We start from the raw sequence: 26,018 nt of genomic DNA, 5'->3' as shown, positions 1-26,018 counted from the left end.
GGTGTGTTGGGGGCCCCAGGGATTTCTTGTTTGGAGTCCCAAGAGACCCTAGCAATGCCACTGTATATATTAACAAATATTTTGTATAGTATAACACATGGAATTACAGCAATACACAAATCTAAATTCTGTTTGGTTTGTTTTCGTGATAAATTCATAATTGAGCAGTCATGTGACACGGGACATTACGATGCGTGCTGTGACGTTACTGAACTCAAGTCAGTTAAATAAAATGTTTGCCCCCCCCCCCCTGTCACAAATGTCAAACTCCGCCCAGGATGCCAGGTATCTGGCTTGGGTACATCAGGTTAGATCAGTGTGTTGCAGACTGGGCAGTAATTAACGCTTTCTTTATGCACTTTTTCTTGCTACTCCAAGGCTTGAATGATTGGTTCATTCATTGTTATTTTATTTTCAAATGTATTAGTCTGTGAAAAAGTTTATTTTCATATTTACCTCAGAAGGCTGCAAATAAAAAAAAACATACAATTTCTATTTAAAATGCAATTTTTTAATTTGAAATTCGATTTTTCATGTCTTCATGATTAAGTTACAAAAGCGTTGCTTGTTCCATACGCAATGTTAAAGCAAAACTTGTTTGGGTCCATATTAAAGGTTAATTTATTCAACATTGGCCCGTGGCTTTGATTAATTTTAAATTCTGGCCCACTGTGTATTTGAGTTTGACACCCCTGAGGGTATAACTATGAATCTAAGATTTTGTGCGAACCATCGACGGGGATTTCCCGCTGCGCCATATAAAGGTAAATTATTATCTTGCTTCTTTCCATCATCTTTGCTAACACACACAAAAAACAAACATCTCCCAAAATGCTTTGCGGTGAACTTTAAACCAAGATGTCAGCCTCCTGCGAGCTCATCCACCGGAACATCCTCAGAATATTTAACTCGTCCTTCTTTAAATTTTAATCATGTTTATGATTTTTTTGTCGTAACTTTTCACAATTTCTTCACGATTTTGGCGTTCGCCTATAATGGCTCGATGCCAGCGACGCTGGATAGTTGTAATAGCACCGGCCTTCATGCTGTTAGCTGATTGAAAACATGTCGTCTTCTCTCTTGAAACATTGCATTGAAGCGCCTCTTTTAAGACGCGCTTTACACTTAAAAATGTACAAACGGAAAGCGCATAGCTGTAATATGACCTACACGTTGTTAAGACATCGCTTTAAGAAAGGTTTGCCCATATTCTCCAGCAGCGTCGAGATGTGCACGCAGAATGACCAGGTAACGGGACAATAACAAGAAAATGCTTTAACAGCACTTCTTCTGTTGGGAAAGATGTCTGAATTATTCCCGCTACGGTATATAAAGTCATAATGAAGTTCCTGTTCTGTAAATCGTTTCCTGCATTAATAGTTCTGTACTTTGACCCTTCAGAAACAGTCATTGATTCGTCAGATGTCGCTTTATGTTGTTTTACTGGAGCTGATTTTGAATTTCTTCTGTCTTTACCTTGGCTTTCAAGGAAGCCATTGAACTGTCCAAGTTCCCTGCAGACAGGATCAGGAATTTTTGCATCATTGCTCACATTGACCATGGAAAAAGCACTTTGGCTGACAGACTGTTGGAGTTGACAGGTACGTTCCCGTATTGCCACGTTTATGCATCGTGTTGCGCGTCTGAGGTTTTCATAATCACAAAGAGGTTTAGGACGGATGACGATGCGATACGTGACGGCCGACGGTGATGGGCAGGGACTTTGGTAAAACATGAAGTCAGCTTTTAATAGAATGATTAAAAGTCACGTCAAAGCAAGTTGAAATTTATATTGTCGTAAATAAAGTTATCTAGTCGCACCTAAGTTTAAGGATAGAGAGAGATGTTGTAAAAACGAAGATGGGCAGGCAGATGTACAACATTAATAACAGATGTCATAATAGAAACATTGCAAATTGTAATAGTTATATGTCTGCTACCCTATAACTACAGATACGACTAGTAAGCAAATAATTTCATATTAATTATGTTATTATTATGGCTATTAATAATAATAATAATAGCGTGGGAGGACTAATAGGTTTCTTTCACACCATAGCAGCTCCTCAGCCAATTTGTTTTTACAATACATAGCTGGTCCAGACTTCCGTCATATTTTTTTCCCTTTTGGAAATAATATTTATCATGTTATGTTAAAGTTATTTAGAAGTATACATTTTCTTGTGACTGGATTTTTCTGCAAATATTACTTTTTGACAAGGTACATGCAACTGATTGTTGACTTGATTGTGGTTTTAACATATTTTATATATATATAAAAAAACAAAACAGTTATATTTACAATGTATGTTACTGACAAACAGGAGCCATAACAAAGACTGACAAGAACAAGCAGGTGCTGGACAAGCTTCAGGTGGAGCGAGACAGGGGAATAACAGTGAAGGCCCAGACAGCCTCACTGATTTACAGCAGCCAGGGCCAGCAGTACCTTCTGAACCTCATCGATACACCTGTAAGTGTTAAGAAGCTTTCAAACATAATGAAATGCACCATTCGCTCCTACTTGTTCCGTGAAGCCTCCGATTTCAACTTGTTGTTATCACCTCTCTCATCAAAACGACCGTCCAAAATGAAATCCAAAGATCAGTTTACACTACTTTCTGTCTGGCCTTTGTTTACGTGCTGCACCACTGCTTTGCTTTGAATTTCTGGCGCTTTGCTTTTCTGTAGGGTCACGTTGACTTCAGTTATGAAGTGTCTCGATCAATATCTGCATGCCAAGGTGTCCTGTTGATTGTTGATGCCAATCAGGTACAACATTAGATCCCCCATCTCTTTCTTTTCATAGTGACATGTGATAGCTGTGTACAAGCTGCATGCGTAGTTCTTAATGTTGTGTCAAATGAAGGGGGTTCAAGCACAGACAATGGCCAACTTCGACCTGGCGTTTGAGGCTGAGCTGGCAATAATCCCCGTCATCAACAAGGTAAACTGAGACCTGTTTGGGTTTATTGCATATTTATCTTCTCATTTCATTCTAACTTTTTTGTTTTCTAAATTTCCTTTAGATCGATTTGAAAAATGCTGATCCGGAGAGAGTGGAGTCACAGATTGAAACCGTGTTTGATATTCCACGTTCAGAATGCATCAGGGTCAGTTGGATCGTGTTCAAGGAAAGATTTTAACCAGAACTGTATCTTTACGTTTCACATAAGATGCCCACTTTAGCCTTTTTCTTGTTACATTTTGTGTTCTGTCATTTCTATAATTTCCCTCTATTTAGAATTCTCAATCAGACATATAATGAAAGTTAAAACACTAATGTATAAAATGCAGCTAGAAAACACGCGGCTTTGCATTAGGTGGTGAAAGAGGTTGGAGGCGTCCCACAGAATGCTGGCGTCATTGAGGCGATTACGTTGAAATCAATAATCGATGAATGCAATACAATGAAGTATGATTTAAAGAACCGACGCTTCTTATCATCAAACAATAAATGTAGCACTCAGCCCTGATTTTTCAGGATGATTTTCTCTGAAGTTGTGTCATCTTTTTCAGATTTCAGCTAAACTTGGAACAAATGTTGAAAAGGTTCTTCAGGCGGTCGTGGACAGAATTCCACCGTAAGACGGCTCATTTGATTTCCTGTGTCGGATGAAACATGCTTGCCACATCACGGCGATGAAGTTTCCTCATTCCTGTATTCTCAGGCCTGTGGCGAGTACGGAGGAGCCATTCAAGGCCCTAGTATTTGACTCCGATTTTGACCACTACAGAGGAGTGGTGGCCAACATTGCTGTGCTTGGAGGTCAAGTCAGAAAAGGGGACAGGATTGTTTCAGCATATCTTGGCAAAATGTACCAGGTCAACGAGCTGGGGATCCTTCGGCCGGATAAGCATCCGACGCAGACGCTGTAAGTTGAGATATTGTGCCATGTCTCCAGCTGGAGTGGTTTCCTCAAACGTTGACACCAGATTGCTGCATGTCTTTTGCAAATAAATTGAATTTATTATGGTGTGACGTATCCAGGATCATTTGGTTGCAGTTATTCCTGCCTAAGGTGACGATTATCTACATTTAGGGGGCCAGTACCTTTTTTTTTTACTCGCAAGACTTAATCGAGTTGCTGCATTAATGCAACTCTCTTCAACTGATGTGTAGGTTAGCAGGCCAGGTGGGGTACATAATAACAGGAATGAAAGATGTGAAGGATGCCCAGATTGGTGACACGCTGCACCTGCAGGACCAGCCGGTGGACCCACTCCCAGGGTTCAGGCCTGTTAAAGCCATGGTCTTTGCTGGTAAGCAGAGTTCTTATCTGCTATAGCTTCATACTGTGTGATAAGGTCATAATGAGACATTGAATTTAGAATCTTATACTGCAGACTGTCGCCACTCAGTATATAACTATTATATACCTGTACTTTGTGTATAATCTACTGTATAGAGGCACGGGCATTATCCATGAATATTACAACAGCATTGGACCTGTGCCTTCACATAAAGCCCATTCAATGGTTTGTACAGTAAGTGCTTTCCAAACATGTAAAAACATGAGACCTGATTTGATTTCTACCCCTCAGGCGTATATCCAGTGGACCAGTCAGAGTACCAGGGCCTTTCTAGCGCCATTGAGAGGCTAACCTTGAATGATTCAAGTGTCACAGTGCAGAAAGACAGCAGTCTAGCCCTGGGAGCAGGCTGGAGGTGGGATATAATATATATATATATATATATACACAGTAGAACGCTTTTCCATGTCGGTTATCGTTGTGCGAATGTTCCCCAATTTTTCCTAAAATATGCCGAATGTAGAGGAAGTAGCATCTTCTTCCTCGTCAAATTTGACACAAATTTGGACAAAACGGGATATAATTAATTAATTAAACAGCATTCCTTGGGACATACTGTGTGTTGCCAAAATGGACAGCCAAGTAAGAATTTACCATCGCGGGGTCATATCAGTCCAGATGGTGGAACTTGAACTACACTGGAATAGCAATGCATCCCACCCGCCGGTGAACGCTCTCCAAATCAGCTCTTTGCGATTAGGAGCGTGAGCGTCAATCATAAAACCTGACTGAATCCCTGCCACCTTCCTGTTCCCCCGCAGGCTCGGCTTCCTGGGTCTTCTCCATATGGAGGTGTTCAATCAGAGGCTGCAGCAGGAGTACAATGCCTCTGTTGTCGTGACGGTGCCAACCGTGCCCTACAAGGCCATCCTCTCCTCGGCCAAACTCATCAAAGTAAGAGCCCCTCTTCAGGCCTAACAGTCGAGCTGGCATTCCGCTGTGATTTCAGCATAAAAAACACTTCAAAACGGGCTGAAATGAATGACAAATGGTGACTGTGCACTGCTGCTGGTGTGCGTTCATGTAGCAGCTGGGAGGTTTGGGGGGGGGGGGGGCATCCTGTTGCAAAGGTAAAGCACGACATGTTCAAGTTGATTTCCCATGGAAAGAATATTATTCCATCCCTTAGTCAACAACGTGATTTATTTAGATATTATTATTAGCGCACATTATCAGTATACATGATTACATGATTTCTCTTGCGATTCACAGTCTGCAGGTGGTTAGTGCTCCAATCTAACAGCCGAGATTTCTATCCCTTTAAAATCATGAAGGGTTTTAGAAATACATTCATTGGGTTTGTCTGCCTAAATTCTATTTGCTTTCTTCTCAGGAGAAAGGCAGTAAGGAGATAACCATTGTGAATCCTGCTCAGTTCCCAGACAGATCAGTCGTGTCAGAGTATTTGGAGCCAATGGTACTGGGGACCATTCTCTCCCCAGACAGTTACACTGGCAAGATCATGAGTCTCTGCTTGGTAAGATAAAGATGCTCAATACTAATGAAGTAAATGAAACTATCATTTATGCTGTTGAACGTTGGCACATTTAATTTACCTACAGAATGGCTCTTAAAGACGATTACTCCACGTGACAGTCTCACATCTCTGTATAATGACGTTTGACAGGAGTTACCAGAGTGCATCTTTGCTTTTTGCATCCAATTATTGTCTGGAAAACAATAATTGGATGGTAAAAAAAGGAAAATTTGACTTAATGTAGCTCCAGGCAGCCTCCCTCGAGTTAGATTTAATTTATTAGGAGACATGGAAGAGTGGCACGGGCCAAACTGATATACTCGCCTTGCTTTTTATTCCCTTTAGAATCGCAGAGCCATTCAGAAGAACATGGTGTATATAGACGATCATCATGTGATGATGAAGTATCTCTTCCCTTTAAATGAAATCATTGTAGATTTCTATGATCTCCTCAAATCTCTATCCTCTGGATATGCAAGGTAAAAACCTGTGGATCGATCAAAGATGCAATGTTTTACTTCTACTTTATTCATGATGATGATGATGTGTCATTTTTAATCCTTTGAAGCTTCGACTATGAAGATGCCGGCCACCAGACTGCTGATTTGATAAAGATGGACATTCTGTTGAATGGGCATCCTGTGGAAGAACTCAGCACAGTTGTACACAGGTACTAACGTTAATCTGTCTTAAATATGTTGGGTATGAAGTTCCCATTTTCATCAGACGGTGTTTTCACTGCTACAACCAGTGGAAGTTGGATGTTGTCGCTGTTCACAAGCAACTTTCCAACGGTGCTTTATGGCTACAGACTCTGCTGTGGATCATTTGTGGTCTTCACCATTCCAGGAATGAACTGGCAGATTTTTAAGACTTTATTTAAGACATAATTTCAAGGAAATATGTTTTTTCATCGTTGAAGTAATTCTTCTGAGCAGGCGATGCGTGAAATATATTCAGCAGCACCGGCTTTGACCATGACTTTATAGGCTCTGCCTATGTGAAGGACAACAGGGCAGCCAATAGATCGGTTTAAAAGGTACCTGCACCACAGCCCGTAGGAGCTCAGCAAGTTCTCGAGACGCTTCGCCCACGATGGTTGTGAAGTAGATAATTGAGATGGAGGCTTTTACAGAATGACTCGGGATGACGGTCAGAAAGACGGCCTCACAGCGTTTACTGTTCTGTCTCGTCCATTTAAGGAACAGTTCCACATCTTCTGGGGTCGAGCTATAAGATGGCCGTTGGAGCTCACCAGTATCCATCGCAATCTCTAATATATCTTGAGCAGAAGCGTCCCTGACGGCAGTGTTGATGCAAAATCACCTCCGAGCTGTAGTTTCATGTTTAAGTCGCGAATGTGATATTAAAAGCTAAACTATTCTTTTAATATTCTACCTTGGTGGAAAATGGGTCCGTTTAAAATCCATAAATACAAACCTTTATATATTTTCATTTGGAGTTGTTTTAATACAATCGTATTGGCAACCAAATTTTATTTATGACAGAACATAAAGGTAATGTGTGTGTAGAAGTTCTGATCATTTCAATGAGGATGCTGTGATCAAAATCACTAAATAAAAGATGTAAACACTGGAACAGATAACGAACCTTATTTACTTGCCAAGGGGCGACATGGATCTCTCGGATCCCGATGAATTTCAGCCACTGTATTCTGAACAGATATTATTTATACGCTTTTGTCTCGGCAGTAATGGAGAATGCTGTCATTATGTTTCTGATGTCTAAACAGGGATTGTGCATACAGCAAGGGAAAAGCCATGTGTGAGCAACTCAAAGACTCCATACCAAGGCAGATGTTCGACATCGCCGTGCAGGCAGCCATTGGCAGTAAGATCCTCGCGAGGGAAACGTAAATAAGACTTTTTTTAAATTTGCATGAAAAGCAAAATGATGCACGTACAGAGAAAGCCTTGTGCATTCTATCTCTGCATGAAACGTGTAATGTGCAATATTTTCTCATTTCAGGATTAAGGCCTACAGAAAAAACGTTCTTGCTAAATGTGTAAGTCGAGGTTTTTCTTGTCAAAAGGTTTTGAGTACAAAAGTTTCAATCTAATAAAAACAATATTGAAAGTACTATTTTATTTTATTTTTTTGACAGTACGGTGGTGACATAACACGAAAGATGAAGCTTCTGAAGAAACAGGCTGAGGGTAAAAAGAAGATGAGGCTTATCGGCAAGGTGGAGGTTCCTTTAGGAGTCTTCATCGATATTCTGAAGAGGAAAGACAAATAGACCACAGTACAATTAGCATATTATCACTCGTATCAACAAGTCTGGAATAAAGTTACAATTGTTCCTGCAAATTCTGAGAATGTGCTGCTTCACTTTTTCTGCCCGTCAGAAGATAATTTACCGAAACGAAGACTGCGTGTTGTTTGGAATCAGTGGATGCTAAAATCTGAAACGCTCCATTTATTCTGATGTTCCATTTTCAAGATTCAAGATTCAAGATACTTTATTGTCATTATGCGAACATAATAAAATCGTGAGAAGGCCCACGGCTTAAGGCACACATCATAACATAGTCAAATCAAAAACTAAATTCTCTCTCTTAAAGAAACAATATATATATACACACAGAGAGAGTGAGAATCACAGGCAGTAGTGCAAAATAGCAACAGCAGCAACAGGGCCGGCATAAAGTGTCCCAGATCGCTACAAGGGAACGACTGCTTTCACAGCTTGGGGGAAGAAGCTGTTTCTGAGCCTCGTAGTGCTGCTTTTTATTGTCCTGAACCGCTTCCCTGATGGAAGCGGCACAAACAGTCTGTGGCCCGGGTGGGTGGGGTCTGTGGCGATGCGTCTGGCCCTCCTCTGGACTCTGGAGGTGTAAACAGAGTCCAAATCAGGCAGACAGTGACCCACATTCCCCTGAGCTGTCCTCACCACCCGGGATAGGTCCTTCCTGTCCTGCGCCGTGCAGCTGCCGTACCACACGGTCGCACTTATCGCATGTTCAACAAATGCCTTTCACTAAATTGCGCAGATCTGAAAGTGAAGGGATTAAACAGAAGCCTAATTTTTAGAATTCAAAATTACATTGCTTCTGTCATTGAAGGATTTATTTCATTCTTGTTCAACATAGGACTGTGTGCAGGGACTAACCAGTCATTTAAAACAAACCAACTCTAGACTGGCACATAACTCCCATAGTGAGTGACAAAGAAATTAGTGCATGCTGACCCTGGATTATTAAATCTCAAACCCTTGTCATCCAGCAGATGGCAGCAGTAGATCGAAAACAGGACCAAACTTGTAATTCAGCCTTCCACTGAGAACTCATCAACCTGCGGCTCCATAAATGTCAGTTTAAAATCATACAAAACTAGAAAAAGACTCAGAGAGCACAGACCTCCACCAAGCAGCTCATTCCCCTCATAAGTAGACTTGCGTCATCTACATGTCGATCTGGATCATCATCAAAAGGTTCTAAATTGTTCTTGGTATCTTTACACACCAGCCATGAAAAGTAAACGTGAAACACAGTTGTGTATTTTAACTGCTTTTTGAATCCTTAAATGGAGTTTCCAATGTTAAAATGTGATATTTTTTCCTGACCTCATTCTGGATCAGATCCGGAAGATATTTTGCATGATAGTTCATATTGGATCCCTTTAAGACTGTGAATTGGATGATTATGCAAGATATGATGGAAAAAGCCTCCATTATAAGTAAATGGGAAAATCCGGATGGCAACAGTATCCGATCCAGATGATATTGAGGAACAACATTTTAAAAAGGTCCATTGACCGCAATGTTAGAGACATTTTCGAACTGTTCCAGAATCCAGGATCTCTTCTGGATCGTCACCAAAATTTAATCATCTCTTACCTGGTAAGATTCCCAAGATTTCCTGAATAACATTTTGTTCATAACATTTTGAGTTATCTTACTAACAGACAAACCAACGCTGGTAAAAACATATTTTAAATATGCCGTCCACTTCTACCAGCAGATATTGTGGCTAAATTGATCACTTTTACCATCTTAGTGTGCCACTCTTTGAATTTGTCAAATTAAATCAAATCTTATCGACAAGGACTCCTTTACCTTTATCGAGAGTGAAGAGGAGCCTCCAGTGAATTCAAGCATGAATACTTCAAATGTGTCGACCGTCACTCAATACTTTAGTGTTTGGTCTTTTTCTTTGCAGGTAATTTGACATTCTATGTAGAACATTCTCAGTGTTCTATTGCACCCCAAACTCGCGTACACAGGTTTAAAAAATCTTTTTTAAGAAATATTTAGCAGCACAAGGTAGGGCTGCACAATGTGGCCTAAAACCATTATCGCAATATTTTTAGGCTTTATCGCGATACACGATATATACGGTACTGATTTGTCCTCTAAATCATATATAAATGTTAAATTCAACACTTTGAAGCATAAAATGACACGATTATAATGACTGAAACAGACCCTTCAATTGGATTCTGTTGATTGGAAAATGCAAAAAGCATGCAAATGCAAAAAGTGTGTGTGTGTGTGGGGGGGGGATTGGTTGCGATGTGATCATGTCATACATCTCACGTGGAACAACCTGCGATATATCGAGTATATTCGATTCTCCCAGGTCGAGCACAAGGGCTACAGATGCAATAAACCGGTCTACAGTAACAAACTTCTGAATGTAAAATTCACTTGTTGTAATGAACCGGCAGTACTCCTAATGTTGCATGAAGGAACATGACAGAGAGATAAGAGCCAGACTTTGTGTTCCAGCCACCAGATTCCATAAACTAGCATCTAATGAGGAAAACCATTCACAAGGCATCAATGATTTGTGTTTTCTCAGCCCACAGTGCCAGGCTGCTGGTCTGAGTGGCCCCCGTTTTTCCTCAGGTAGGCTTGGGGTTAGCCTCAGAATTGGGAGCCTGTAGCTGATCCAACATGAATTTTGTTGTTCTGGATACATCCTCAAAAATAATGAGATGCAATAAAACAAATTTCTCATCAATGGTGGCAGTGATGGCGCTTGCTTCCCCCCCCCCCACCAGTGCATGTTAGGCTGGTTGATGGCATCACGCAGGGTAGCCCGGGCAGCTGGGATTGCAGATTGCGTCCTTCTGGCATGGCATGTCACACAGTTCCACGCGCTGAGATGTTGGCCCAAGCTCTTTTTTGTTCTTTCATGAAATGATTGTACACGACCGATCCAGAAAAAACCCCACAACTGCCACAACTGGTAGAGAATTTGTCGTATCTCAAAAAAACCTTATATATATATATATATATAATCGAGGATTTGACTAGTTTAAATCAGTGGTGGAACCAGAATTTGGCTCATGGACCTTGAAAAATCAGGATGGGCCTGATTATTGCTCATATATAGGCACTGACATAGATAGTGCCTGTTCTGTTCACATGCATGGCTGTGATCTCCAGCCGGGATTTCCAGGTTGCAGCAGTCTATAAGGATATCTGCAATCCTGAAATTTTAAAATCAAATTCTATTTGCAATGTGGCTTAAAATTAATATTATTTTTTAAATATATTATTTACTTCCAATCATGCCATACCAGAAGGCCGTAGTGATCCCAGTGATGTTTCAAGAGTTCATCGCAGATGTAAAAGGAGCAGGGAGCAGAGGGAGCCCATCTCACCCAAGTTCCAGGAGCCAGTAAATGCTTCAAACCGGGGAAAAGGGATTATGCTTCAGCTTCACAGCCGGGAAACAGGCAGGACTGCCTCTCTCATGCTTCCATCAGACATCTGCAGGTATTACACCCACCCAAACTCATCTGTACAAATCAATGATGAGAATTTCCCCACTGCATCCGTCTGTTTAGGGGAAGATGGAGGATAAAAATCGGCAGGTTAAAAAAATAAACCAGCCTCTGATGGAAACGGGAGGTGGTTTTGTGAAGGTAAATAGGCCGATTTCAAATAGGCATTTAATAATAAAGCATCATTTGTATCTGCATCCTTAATTCAGGAGTTGGAGAGGTTTCTGATTCAACGGGAGGTGGCAGATTGTGAATCATTAATTTGATGTCTTTAATGAATAGAGAAGGTTGAAATGTGTACTGCAAAACTTTGGATTTTTTAAATCAGCTATAATATTATTGTATCTACCAATATTTATGTTGCTAACTGAGCCAAACATACCATTATGGGCACTGCCAGGAAAAAGGCGCATTGATGTGTTTTGGTTCTACGTGGTACCCGTAGTTTGTGTTTTTTAATGCGGAAGCGCTTCCAGTGACCACCAGCAGCCTTGAGAGATGACGCTTGTTATTCCTAAATACATGCACGAATATATAATGTAAAGTTAGGGATGCATTATTATATGTTGCTTGACGGCGTGTCCACCTGAAATGGGACCTATACCTCCTCCATAGGAACCCTGACGTCTTGTCTTGTCCGGCTACGAGCTAGCAAGTTGTCTCACCGACTTACTTCAAGCGTCCGTCAACGCGAAACAATGAAAGTCCGCTCGTCTGTTTTCGCCTCGTCCCTTTTGATATGTGAAGTGATCGGCGTCGCCGTCTTCCTCCGGGGGTTTTTCCCCGTGTCTGTCAAGTCGTCTCTGTCATCCAAGAGCAAGCTGTCAGACGTCCCCGCGGAGCCGCTGACAGGTGAGCTCCTCTCCGGCTCTGAGAGCTGCCTTCTGTTTAAATGCGAGTATCTGCCCACGCTGTTTGACTGCAATCCTTCAAATGTGTGTTTTCTGCAGAAGAAGGGGGATAAACTTTGGGGGAAATGGGACTGTTATACCCCTAAAGACCCTTATTGAATGACTTTGGGTTGAACTGTACCTGATATGTTTCTTATCATTTTTACAAATTGTACCATAATATTGGAGTGACCTTGCCCTCACTTGTTCTGTGTTGTTGTATCTATGTACTGTAATATGAAATAATAAAAAAAAAGAAAATGTGTGTTTTCTCACAGGGAGCCCCCCCAACTTCACCACGCCCCCACACCCACTTTTTAAGAGGGTGGTCATCATGTTGGTCGACGCTCTCCGGGAGGACTTTGTGTTCGGACCCAGCGGTGGCGTTTACATGCCCTACACCAGACACATGGTGGAAAAGGGATCCTCAATCAGCTTCGTGGCAAAGGCCAGACCCCCGACTGTCACCATGCCCAGGATTAAGGTAAAGCGTGGCGATGAAAACCAACGTTGGGCATTTAGGACCGACTATTATCCATCGGCCTGTTTGAAGTCAGCAAATCAAACGCACACCTTTCAAAAGCTCAGAATAACTTTCAAATTTGTTTGTGGGTTTTTTTTACGCAGTTACGTTTATTGATTACCACAATTTGAACATGATTCAGACCCATAATAACAAGCCTCTACTGTACTTTGTAGAGCAGGGGTGTCTCCGAGGGCCACACTAGCATTATGGTTGCCGTCAAAGGGCCCATTGTAACCGTAACACGGTGTAACTGTAACTTCATGTAGTTAAATGTAAATTCTCTTTAACATGCTGAGTAACTGTATTTATTATTTAGTTAATTTACAAACATTACATATGCAAGCGTTATATTATGGATGGCTTATTGCTGTTATTATAACATTAACCCTTTCAATGTATCAGGTTAAGAAAACCACATTGCTCCATCGATCAACAATCAAACTTATTCAAGTAAATAATAAATGAATAAAAATATCAACCAACACAAGTCATGACATTAACTTTGTTCAAAACCCTTTTGCTACAGTTGAGCGGGGCAGAACTGCAGCACAACCAACCATTGAGAGCTGCTAAGAACACGAGTGACGGATGCAGCATTTTACAAAAGCAAATGTCAGCACACAGCTTAGTATGTGAAAATGCATGTTGCATTTGAATGTCAAATATAATGCTGAGTATGTGGGGTTCGCTCTTTTAGGTGGACCGTAGTGTCAGTTTGAAGTTTCATTGTGGTGTCTGATGACGACAAAATAAATATGAGGTTTATCTTTAGAGCTTTGAGGATTTGAACCAAAAATGCCCTCACGATATTCCTGAGAGCCAAGAATATTCACGCCCGAGAGGACTGTGAGTAGCATTTTGAAATAAGTGCTACATTTTCTGCCTACAACTGCGAATTAGGTTGAAAGACAGAACTGGCAAATGCTAAAAAACATGGTGTGCGTTGTCACATTTGGATGATGCGTCACGCTGATGATTGTATTTTCGGAGTGGAGCCAGGCGGGGATTATATCTATGTCATATGTCCTTTGCATGACAGCTTGTTGAGCTGCAGCATGAAGATTGTGGGCAGGAGGAGTCGGTGTGTTGTTAATAATGCTGAGAAGATTTTGCAGAGGGAAGGATTTTTTTCCGGAACAAGTGGAGTTCGTTCTCCATGCTGTCTCTGGCAGCGCTGAGGGTGGCGTGGAGGCAGCTAACTGAAGTTGTGAGGAGTAGCCGAATATTCATCCTGTCAGTGTCGGGGCGCAGAAGAAAGGGCGGCACTCGTGCAAAAGCAGTGGCAAGAGGGAAGACCCTGACAGATTGGAGCCAGGCCTCAGCCCTGGAGGATCCTGCTGCATAAAGATGTGTGGACAAAAATCATCCTCCAGTGATGTATGATTAGTGTGGTTTGGCAGGTAGGAGGACCAACACGGCGGCTGCAGTGTGTGAAAGCCTGGTCAAGAACTACAGGAAACGTTTGACCGCTGTCGTTGCCAACCGAGGTGACGCTATAAATTATTGAGTCGAACTTTTACTATCGACCAAAATGTTTATTTTATCCCCCCCCCCCCCACACACACACACACATTCTGCCTCTCACAGTTGAAGTGTACCTACGATGAAAATTACAGACCTCATCTTTTTAATTGGGATTACTTAATTACTACAAATACTTTCTTTGCCCCGCTGTGTGTGTGTGTGTGTGTGTGTGTGTGTGTGTGTGCTAAACTGCTGTAACTAGGAAATGGCGGGATTTTAAAAGTGTGAATTACTGATTCCATAATAGCTGCCGTTAACAATCTGTCAATTTCTGGACGATTCCTGAGCAGTTTCAGGGGAGAGTTGTGGTTAGCTGTCTCGTTACGGAGCAGGTTACTGTTGACGTGGACGAGGGATGACGGGATAATCTGAGTTTTGTTGACTTGGATGTTGCATCGTAATCCAAGGATTTAGAGACGGATGCCGTGATGATGGAGAGAACAGGCAGGAGAAGGGCTCTGTCATAACATCTGTCAATGTGAAATAAAAAAAATTAGATGTAGAATTTGAAACAAAATGGTCCCGACTTGGAAACACAGGCAGGGAAGAGTTTCTGCTGGAACAGAGATGGACATGAAGGCGAGGAGGGCTTGTCCAAGTGTTCCATTTTGATTTGCATGCTTGGAGAGAGAATACAGGTTCATCTTTAAGACACGCAGACAGGGCTGCTCATCACATTTTAGGGGCAGAGCAGTTTCAGGAGATTTTAGTGAATCACTATGATTACACCATTTTAAATTCTGCTTTATTTCCAAACTTCTCCACCAAAGCACGGGCCGATTAGTAATTAATGGAGCTATAAATTCATTTTTGAGGGTATACAACTTGGAAGCACAAAAATAAAATATCCTCCTGTGTCTTAACATTTGGTTCAAGCCAACATCGTGAGATCTTAGCCTTTGTGGCAGTAAATTGCTCTGTTTTTTTTTTTTAGAGCGAGAGAAAAGCAGCTCGGTGGCATTTAGAAGTGTGACATTCTCGGAGCATTAACCTTGCGCTGTGCTTAAATGATTTAACCCAGGGGTGGGCAAACTTTTTGACTCGCGGGCCACAATAGGTTCTAAAATTTGACAGAGGGGCCCGACCAAGAACAGATGGATGGAGTGTTTGTGTGAACTAATATAAATGACACGTGAAAGCTATTGCATTAAAGGATTTGGCCTTTTACAGGCAGCATTACAGGGAAAAGGTCAAATGAATGAGGTTTAATTATAATACAATTTTATTTAATGATATAATTTGGACAAGTTTGGCGGGCCGGATTAAAAAGACCAACGGGCCGCATATGGCCCCCGGGCCTGGGTTTGCCCATGCCTGATTTAACCAGACCTTTTGTGCTGCACCAGTTGGTGGCAGTAGGAACTTCCCTTCTTTTTACTGCCAACTATTACTGCATTGCACCCAGTTAACGGCTGCCACTGCCAACTAACCTAAATCATCATCTCTCAGTAGCAAGGCCATTCATTCACACACACACACACACACACACACACACACACACACACGCCCTGTATCTTAGAATGGTACAGGCCTCTTTTGCACTTCCACAGCTGATATTACTGAGGTCTTTTTCACCGACACGGCTTCTTGTCTCTATGCTATTTATTAACATGCCAAGCAGTGCACCGCTATGCTGGAAACCTTTCCCCCGGTATTGTCCCACTGTAAATGGAATGGTTCCAATTTATTTGAGCTTTGTAATCATGACACGATGACAGAAGGAGCTGGTGTTTCTCCCAGTCGGGTATATTCATACGAGGCCAGTTCAGCCTGGCTCTCCGACTGGCGCAGCGGTCGGTGGACAGGACTAAGGTGCTGGATTTGGGTGATAAATTCAGCAAGTTATAAATGCATCAGCAATGCATTGTGGCTGTTTAAAAGGCTGGATTTTTACACTGATGCACTTTCAGGTTTTTATCTAGTAATAAGACCCGAGACATCTGTGGATGTTTTCAAACTAACGGTAGGAACTCGTCAACTGTAGCTACGTTTAGGAAACGGGAGCCGTTAAAATCTGATTCCCACCAGGCTGGAGGACTCGAGGTGCATCTGCTTTGATCAGTGTGATGAAGAGGAGCTGTACACCCCCCACTAAGTCTACATTTGACAGTTAGTGGCACATTGTAAGCTTGAACACACGCTGATGGCAAATAGTGTGTAGGTGAGTCACTGATTCTTTTGGGATCTATTTCAGTGTTTGTTGGTATCTGGAGAATGTGGAAAGGAGGCGAAGAATCGTGTGCAGGCAGGCTGGAAAGGGTGGAGGAAAGTATCAGGTGTGCTCTGTGGTAGGAGAGTGTCAGTGAGGATGAAAGGAAAGGACTACAAGACAGCGGTGAGGACAGCCATGATGGACGGCTTAGAGACGGTGGCTCTGAGGAAAAGACAGGAGGCGGAGCTAGAAGTGGAGGAGATGAAGATGCTGAGGTTCTCCTTGGGAGTGACCAGGTTGGACAGGATTAGAAATGAGACAATAAGAGGGACAGTGAAGGTTAGACGTTTTGGAGACAAGGTCAGAGAGACCAGACTTTGATGGTTTGGACATGTCCAGAGGAGAGACGGGGACTATATCGGTAGAAGGATGCTGAGGATGGAGCTGCCAGGGAACAGGGCTAGAGGTCGACCCAGGAGAAGAGACATGGACGCAGTGAGGGAGGACATGAGAGTGGCTGGTATTGGGGAGGACGATGCAAAGGACAGGGTGAAGTGGAGAACATTGATTTGCTGTGGCAACCCTCATGGGACAAGATGAAAGTCCAGTAGTATTAGTTGGTATCTGGAGATGTATTAATATTTAAAATTAAAATCTTGTTCAGAGCTCTTGCATCTTTTCAGTTGAGCTTTCGTTACAGTAGAATTATCCGTTTCTTTTTGCTTCACAGCAAAAGACCTGTTTACATCTGGTCCTCTGCTTTTGCTGGTCAGACTACGTTTATTGATAGACCAGGACCGCAGTGAGATTGAATAGGCACAAAGGAGAGGATTGCTTTTCATCATCTCATTCATCTCTTTCTGAAACAGGTGCCTGCACTGGCACTGGCAAAGCAATCACAAGGAAGGAAGTTGTAAATAATTGAGCTCAGGATCAAGGCTAGCACAATGAGGCGGGGAATTGAAGCTTCAGTTTCCCTGCTGGAACAATACGCGTGAATCAAATGGGAAACGTGGACGTTTTTTGAGCTTAAATATGTTCATGATATTCTCATAATGGAGGAAAACTTTGTTTCCACATTTTAAGACATAAATTAAGTATATTGAACATGCGACTTGGGGTAAAGAAAGGTGACAGTTCTAGCTTTTGATGTTGTTGTTTTTTGATTTTTTTGGCGGGGCGGGGGTGTCGGTTGTAGTTTATTGCTGTTCTTTCAACACCAAAGCCTCCTCGTATTAAAGGCTGCTCACCTCTGATTTCAGCCTAGCAGGATCTGTGTAGCGGGGGCAGCTCACGGGCTTTAAATAGCACCATTTCATCCGAGCTTCCGCAATCTCATGTTTCCTCCAGTGCATGAAGACGAGGCCTTTGCATTTCCCCCATGACAATGCTTCAAAAGTCAAATCGAGGCCAGTGTTTTTTTGTTTTTTGTTTTTTTTCCATATTCCGTGATGAAATCAGTAGAAACTGTGCATCATAAAGTACCATCAATCTACCTGAAGCAGTTTCAGTTTGTGTGATGTACTATGTTGTTGTACTATGAATGTGATTCAGCTACCAATGCTAGATCAGCCAGGTGGAGGCGAGGGGTTGATTAGCCTTTTTTTATTGTTCTCGACATGAAAACAGTTTTTGCTCAACACTGTACACAAATCCTAATTGATAATGATGAAACTATAAGGTTGTATAACATCATTAAAAGGCAATTGTTGTTCACAGGACAATGACAATAAACATGCTCTCCCCCCGTCCCCCCAGGCTCTTACCACTGGCAGCATCCCAGGGTTCATTGATGTGGTAATGAACCTGAATTCCCCTGCAATGCTGGAAGACAACCTCATTTGGCAAGCGAAAACAGCTGGGCGCAGGATGGTCTTCTATGGAGATGACACCTGGCTACGCCTCTTCCCCAAACACTTCATGGAATACGACGGCACAACCTCCTTCTTTGTGTCCGACTACACTGAGGTAGGTAAGAGGCAAACAGCCAAGGGACTGGTTGTTGTTGGGGGGGGGGGGGGGGGGGGAGTCTTTTGTTCAACATCTATAAACAATTAATGGGACCTGTTGCCTGATATTGTTAAAAATATATATATTCATAGAAGTACTGGGAGAAATTGTATTTGATGTTGTATAGGAGAGCACACATTTCCACCAAGGCCAATCTGACAACACACATCTTTATGTTTCCCAGCCAATGCCCCCCCCCCCCCCATTCCTCCATATAGTTTCGTGAGAATTGATTATTTTGGATAGTGGTGGCACAGCAGACATTTTCAACAGAAGGAGCCAATTAAGAAGAGGTCCTGTTCTTTGGATTTACTTTCACCACTGTTGGGGGACAATGAATAGAACTGAGCAAGCTTATTAATGTGCTCTTATCAGTGTGCAACCAAAAGGAAGCAATATTCACAAGCCTTTTTAAACCATAAACAACCTTGCAGTCGGCTGAATGCACGACTGAAATGTGAAGATGCACTTTTAAAAATAATTATTTTAACAAAATTCAATAAATGACACCAAAATCTGTATTTTATTTTAACACTTGGGTTTTGTTCACCATCAGCGTGAACATGAACTGAATTGAAATCTCTTTATCAGCACGTAGGACAATTTTAAAAGTTGTATTTCAGATGGTTGGTGCACAAATTCTAACTATTATAAATTGCTTGCTTTCCACTAGTATATTTCCCTCTATTTATTTCTATTTTCTATTTTAAACATGTCGCTTTCAACCAGCTTTTAAGTAGGACTTATCTAGGCTCTTCGTATTGGAGGGATTTTAGACCCACATCTAAGTTCCCATTTGTAGAGAGAGATAGTTTCCAATCAACAAATTATTTTCAAAGAATAAGAACGAAATCTTGTAAAAAAAAAAAAAGAAAAAAAGATGGCTGTCTGGTTTCTGCTCTCATCACGACACTGAATGCCCCCGTCAAGGTCAACAGGGATTTACTATTTACAGGTGGCGGTTGTTAATAATCTATTTTAAACCTCTTTGAACTTAGCTACAGTGGACTATAGTGTCTTTATCAGCTGAATGATAAAGTGTGTGTGATGCGGGTCTGAAGTGGTTCATCATTCAGTCAGACTCCTCGTGGTCTTTATTTGTTTGAAGGAATGCTTTTGAATAATGTAAACCTGAAATGAAATGGTAAGATTGGCGTTCCTGCAGTACAGTAATAGTCTTGAATGCACCGTTTCTCCATGTAGGTAGACAACAATGTGACGCGTCACTTGGCTAGAACCCTGAAGAGAAATGACTGGGATATTTTAATTCTCCACTACCTTGGCCTGGACCATATAGGCCACATCAGTGGACCTCATAGTTCTCTCATTCAGCCCAAACTTCTGGAGATGGATGACATCCTGAAGAAGATTCACAGCGCCCTCATTTCTAAGGTAATTTCTTATGCTGACCTCTCCTGTGACAACATATTGCATCTAAAGTTATGGATCCAGAGGGATGTGAAATCCCCATACGAACTACCACACACAAAAGCAAGATCTGGATGCAAGCAACATTCCAGAGAATGTTCAGATTATAGGACACGATACATTTTCTTCAATATTTATCAGTGTAATAATGGTACCAAAGTTATTTCAAATTCTAGCAGGTTTTCATGCTTAATGAGTTGTATTATGAGGATCAAACCATCATGGGATTATTGGGGGGGGGGGGGGGGGATCACATAATGGGGAAACTGAGCTGCTTTGGATCTTTGAGTGTTAAGTTACAGAGTATAAAGACACTGAAGGTCACTTAAAAGAGTTTTAATTTATTTTCTATTTATTGTCCTTGGAAATGCAGAGTATCATCTTCAATGCAAGTTTCATTCAGCTGATTTGCTCTGTGTGATTTTCTGCTGTTTCATTTAATTGTTGCTTGTGAGCATGTTTCTTTCCATATCATTTTATTGTTATTGTTCAAATCATTTGTGTCGTTGTGTATCAAATAATGAACTATGCAAATTTCAAATAATGACGAATGTGCTGCTATCTAGAGCATTTAGTGCCATCAGTTTATGGAAGGTTCAGTAATTATTCACATAAATTAAATTGTTTCCAGCGGTTATTATGTTATCCTTTGTAGCAACCCCACAGTCTAATCAACTGTTAAGCCTTTCTTCTTTCTAATAATTGTGTCTTTGATCAGTGTGCAGGTCCTTTTGCCTTGTTTTCTTTTTTGCAGTCTGACAGCGCTGCAAGAATATTTTCTTTGTATCGCATATTGGTGTGGCTCGACTTTAGCTTGTCAAATTGTGTCAACAAAAATATGGAAATCCCTTAATTTCTCATCCTATTTCATCATTTAAAAGGCATTAAATTAACAGAATCCTTGCAAGTTTCCTCCTTACAGGAGGCACACGACAGGGCATTTCTCTATTTGTCGAGGAGATATTTCACTGCATCCATAAAGTTGTTTATTCGGTCTTGTTAAATCGCTCCAGGCTCACGGTGGCATCTGTGCATTGTGGGCAGCTTCATACGTGGTCCCAGGGACCTCTGAAGTCCAGCTTCAGTCACATTAATGAAGGCTGTGGCTGTTATTCTACAGCGCCATCGTGACCTAAATATATATACCGGTGCTGGTCAGTCCGGTCGGTCAGTCTGTGGCACTGCTCAGGTTGCTCCGATAGTGGCCTTCAGCTCTTCTGCATTGCTGGGTCTGGCATGTAGCATCTTCCTCTTTACAACACCCCATAGATTCTCAGTGGGGTTAAGGTTGGACGAGTTTCCTGGCCAATTATCATGGGGAAGTCAGCAGTCTTCCCCATGATTGTGTACAATACAGAACTCGACTGAGAGACCATTTAAAGGCCTTTGCTGGTGTTTTGTGTTAATTAGCTCAATATTGAACATTTGCACAATATTCACGTTTTCTGAGACACTGAATTTTTGAATTTCATTAGTTGTCAGTTATAATCATCAATATAATCATATATCAGTCTGTGTGTGTAATGAATGGATTTAATATACAAGTTTTACTTTTTTAATGGCATTACAGAAATACCAGTAAATCAACTTTCTCCTGATATTCTAATTATATGACCAGCACCTGTATGCAGCGCAGTGTGAGCCCACATCATTCCTCAAAGCGTCTACTCTACTGTGTGTTCTGCGAGCAGCACATGCTTTTAATGCGTGAGGGCGCTTGACTGCACACACGGGCTGGAAGTGTTTTGTTTCCGCTGCATCCTTGATCACCTTAAGACAGGATGGATTCTGTTGCAGCAATGTAAAGTCCAAAAACAGCCTAATGTTCAATCGATGACCTTGAAAGTTTCTATTGCAACGTGGTACAAGTAGTCGATTTCAGTGGCTTATAGCTCACTGTCCATTAAAATGTTATTGATGTGCCGGACACACTCGTTTTAAGATGCCTCCATCAGATATTTATGTTAATGGTTATCACTTGGCCTCAATTTTCTCCTGGATATTTCAAAGTATAACGCTGTGCTGCTTCTCACTGTTTGAAGTAGGAAACATCTAATACATGACCTGCAGCACAGCATGTAATCTGAGCCATTGCGTTCCATGAAATGAAGAAATGAAGATGTTTAGACTCATCTCTTTTTCATCGTTTTTTTCCTGTATTCTGTTCAGATATATTATTATTATTAGCTGTATAATATTCATAGTTCTCAGAAATATATTTAGTACTGACACCTCCAGTCTCGTTCTAAATATGTTCTTATTGCTATTGCTTTTGGTTACTCTTAGCTATCTGCGCTGCTTGCTATGCAACATTTGTGTTTCAGATGACTGAGGTTACTAGTTACCCAAAATGTACTAAGGATCAATGCCACATAATTCTTAGTCCTTTTTGGCTTTTTCTTTTCCTACTAAATACAAATTGGGATATATATCTTTGATTATAGTTGCCAGGAAGAATACCCTGGATGGGAATCAGCTATTTTTACCAGCTTGATCATAGAGTGAAAATGTAAACAATTGAGCCTCAGTGGCTGAAGCCGAGTATTTGCATCCTCAAGAACAGGAGCACATTCTGGCTTATCCCCAGAGAAGGCAGAAGCGACTCTTTCTCAGCATGAGACAGAGACGTTTGGATGCAGCCTTTTAAGTCCCTCATGTCCAGTCCCGTCTATAACAAGCATCAAAGTGGTCAGCATTTGTATAAATGTAAATAATGAAGCTAAGGGAAGCAGAAAAAGGCCAAAAGGCATCAAACAGACAAAGACCAGGTGGTGCAAATTTAAAAGTTTTTTTTTTTAATCCCCACTCTCATCTGACCTTGCCCCAACAATCCAGCACCATGGGTTCCTCTAAGCAGCGTCCTACAACCCTGAAACTGAAAATATTCGATGCGCGCAAAGCAGGAGAAGGCTATAAGAAGATAGCAAAGCGTTGTCAGGTGCCAATTTCCTCTGTTCGGACTGTAATTATGAAATGGCAGGCAACAGGAACAGTGGAGGCCAAAACAAGATCTGGAAGGTCAAGAAAAATATCAGGAAGAACAGCTCACAGGATTCTGAGGAAAGCAAGTCAGAGCCCACGTTTGACTGCACTATCCCTCCAGGAGGCGCTGGCAGACACTGGAGTGGTGGTACACTATTCAACTATAAAGCGATACCTATACAAATATGGTCTTCAGGGAATAGTAATCAGCAGGAAACCTCTCCTACGTCCTCACCACAAAAATCGCCATTTGAAGTTTGCACATAAACAAGCCTGAGGCATTTTGGAAACAAGTCCTGTGGACTGATGAAGTTAAAATATAACTTTTTGGCCGGAATGAGTAAAGGTACATTTGGCAAAGAAAGGGAACATAATTTAATGAAAGGAACATCTGTCCAACTGTTAAGCATGGAGGGGGATCCATCATGCTTTGTGGTTGTATTGCAGCCGGTGGCACAGGGAACATTTCACGGGTAGAAGGAAGAATGGATTCAATTAAATTCCAGCAAATCATGGACGCTAACTTGAACGCATCTGTGAAAAGACTGAAGTGAGGGAGACGATGGCTTTCTACAAATGGATAATGATCCTAAACGCTCCTCAAAATCCATGATGGATTACATCAAGAGGTGCAGGCTGAAGGTTAGACCATGGCCTTCACCGTCTCCTGACCTCAACATAATTGAAAATCTGTGGATAGACCTTAAAAGAGCAGTGCGCAACAGACAGCCCAGAAATCTCACAGAACTGGAAGACTTTTGTAAGGAAGAATGGGTGAACATACCTCAACTAGAATTGAAAGACTCTTTACAAGCTGTGATACTTTCCACAGGGGGCGCTACAAGGTATTAACTATAGGCATCAAGACTTTGGCACGGGGCATTTTTTATTTCTATTATTTAACACATTTAAAAGATGGAAATAAAGCTCATTTATTATTTTTTACGTTGTCTCATCTGTTACTTGATGCCTTTTGGAGTTTTTTGTTTTTCTTCAGTTTCCCTTGGCTTTATTCATGTTTAGAGAGATTTTGACCAGGGGTGCCCAAACTGTCAATCACTACTGTAGTTTTTTGCCGAGTGAGTTGGAAATGCAGTGTAATGGCACAGTTTGACCTCTATTCGGAATAATTACCAGATATGGAAACGCTGTATTGGCTCTGAAACTCAAAAAGCAAGATTAATCTCAGCCTTTAATCGCTGAATCGTTAATTTGAGGTAGATAGGATATAAGATCCAGCCTCTAACAATAAATTAATTTGTTGGTCCCTGATTGTTTATGATGTGTGATACAAGACAGTACCGAGGAGTCTTTGTGAAAACATTGGAATGTGTGGTAAGAATTGGCTTTGGTTTGTTTACATCTGTAGTCGTGTTTTGAAATCAGCCTCCACTTCTATGACTCATAAAGCCTTCTTTTTTTTAATTAATCTGTTCCTATCAATCTATTTGAATCACTTCATGAACCAGGCCTGATCAGTCATCCTGTTGTTTCTGCCTTCCCTGCATTGTATTCTGCTCTGGAGCTGAAGAGAAACTGTGCCGTGAAATGAATGCCATTTTTATTTTCCGTTGCTTTTCAATGTCTCCAACATAATATCAGATATATCGTGAGAAACAATCCATTATTGCTGCAGCCTTCAAGCTATGCTTTTGGCCTGCCTTCCAAATTGGATTAAGTTTTCCATTTTATGCCAAGTGGGAATTATTCACATTTCAGGGCTTAGTTTCCCCTCCTATAGTGGACTTCCATTAATCTTGGTTATGGCCTTCTCTCAGGACACGGAGGGATCCTTGCCCTACCTGCTGGTTCTATGTGGCGACCATGGGATGTCAGAGACGGGCGGCCATGGAGGGTCCTCGGAGCCAGAAGTCAGCACACCCCTGGTGCTCATAAGTCCGACCTTTAAAAGAAAAGGTAAACCATCTAGTGGCGTTCAAAGACTGCAGCAGAGATGTCATTAAAGCACCCTGAGTAGTGTGTAGGATTGCTGTAGCTCGGACCGTGCTTCATTCCACCGGTCCACCCTGTTGGTAGAGAAGGTGTTTTGTTCATGAATCAAACTAGCTTGTCAATAGGATCAGCAGGGAAGCGTTTTCGTTCATGCTCGCATGTAACTTGTCACAGAAGAGACAGAATTGAAACTCTACTGTGCAGTGAAGAATGTGGCTGAGTGTGAAAGTGTGATTGTGATAATTGCCTTTTTCTCAGCCAAGTTTAATTTTGAGATCTTTCCTTGCACAGACTTTTATTTTTAGATCATTAATGTCAGTAAATCGTTTGGTTTTGGTCGAGTTGTTGCCACAGACGTCTTCATTATGTCTCCGTCTTCGTCTCTGGCTGTGGCAGCACAACTTTATGCTACTCTACATTCTAAATGATTACAAATGACAAGTAAGACTCAAGTGGTACATTCTGTGTTCTCTTCTAGAAGATGCATCATTTTAACTTTTCCCATTGTTTTATAATAATGTCATTATAGCACAATGCTCATCTTTTCCAGTTTCTGTAGAAATTCTAAGTGTATTTGTTGTGTGACTTGAAAGAGAACCTCCACTTATCTTCATTTCATTTCTTTCAGTCTGCAGGATGTCTCTTGTTTTCCACTTTGCTAGGTTTTACATAAATGTGCTTATTCATGTTAGCCCTACACAGCATCAACACTGCACACCACATATTCGTTTTCTATTTCTGGAGCTGCGGCTCTCACTTGATGTCTCTCTTGCTCTCTGTCTCACTTTCTCACCAAAAAACACATCCTGTGTTTATTACACAGACTTCATAGGCTCAGGTATATTAACTGCTTTGAAATTATATTCCATGACCCAGATTAACATTTTTCTTTCAGTGATTTTATTTAACTCATTCAGATGAAAGAGACGGTGAATGATGAACAAGTGGGTATTTCGGCTCTCCTAACAGTTGATGTTTACTGAGCCATCCTTTATTCTGTTGCCACAT

At 41.4% G+C, this 26,018-nt stretch overlaps 2 protein-coding genes across 2 annotated transcripts in view; both read left to right on the top strand.

Moving 5' to 3' along the window:
* Positions 1-1,065: 1,065 nt before the first annotated feature.
* Positions 1,066-8,091, top strand: guf1 (GTP binding elongation factor GUF1). The gene is made up of 17 exons (XM_068740480.1): positions 1,066-1,248; positions 1,490-1,601; positions 2,325-2,473; positions 2,692-2,772; positions 2,870-2,947; positions 3,030-3,113; positions 3,520-3,584; positions 3,672-3,875; positions 4,124-4,263; positions 4,546-4,669; positions 5,076-5,208; positions 5,648-5,791; positions 6,137-6,270; positions 6,360-6,461; positions 7,545-7,664; positions 7,781-7,817; positions 7,917-8,091. Exons 1-17 carry the CDS (start codon positions 1,066-1,068, stop codon positions 8,049-8,051), a joined length of 2,025 nt encoding a protein of 674 aa, XP_068596581.1. The 3' UTR covers positions 8,052-8,091.
* A 4,152-nt stretch (positions 8,092-12,243) lies between these two features.
* pigg (phosphatidylinositol glycan anchor biosynthesis class G (EMM blood group)) overlaps positions 12,244-26,018 on the top strand; it is a 45,949-nt gene continuing 32,174 nt past the window's right edge. Inside the window, exons 1-5 of the mRNA XM_068740374.1 lie at positions 12,244-12,397; positions 12,714-12,919; positions 18,396-18,605; positions 19,851-20,039; positions 24,836-24,974. Of these exons, the coding sequence (XP_068596475.1) occupies positions 12,244-12,397; positions 12,714-12,919; positions 18,396-18,605; positions 19,851-20,039; positions 24,836-24,974 (898 nt within the window). The remainder of the gene's footprint in view (positions 12,398-12,713; positions 12,920-18,395; positions 18,606-19,850; positions 20,040-24,835; positions 24,975-26,018) is intronic.

This window comes from Brachionichthys hirsutus, chromosome 6 (genome assembly GCF_040956055.1).
Source record: "Brachionichthys hirsutus isolate HB-005 chromosome 6, CSIRO-AGI_Bhir_v1, whole genome shotgun sequence".
Lineage (NCBI taxonomy): Eukaryota > Metazoa > Chordata > Actinopteri > Lophiiformes > Brachionichthyidae > Brachionichthys > Brachionichthys hirsutus.
This window is presented reverse-complemented; position numbering and strand designations above follow the sequence as displayed.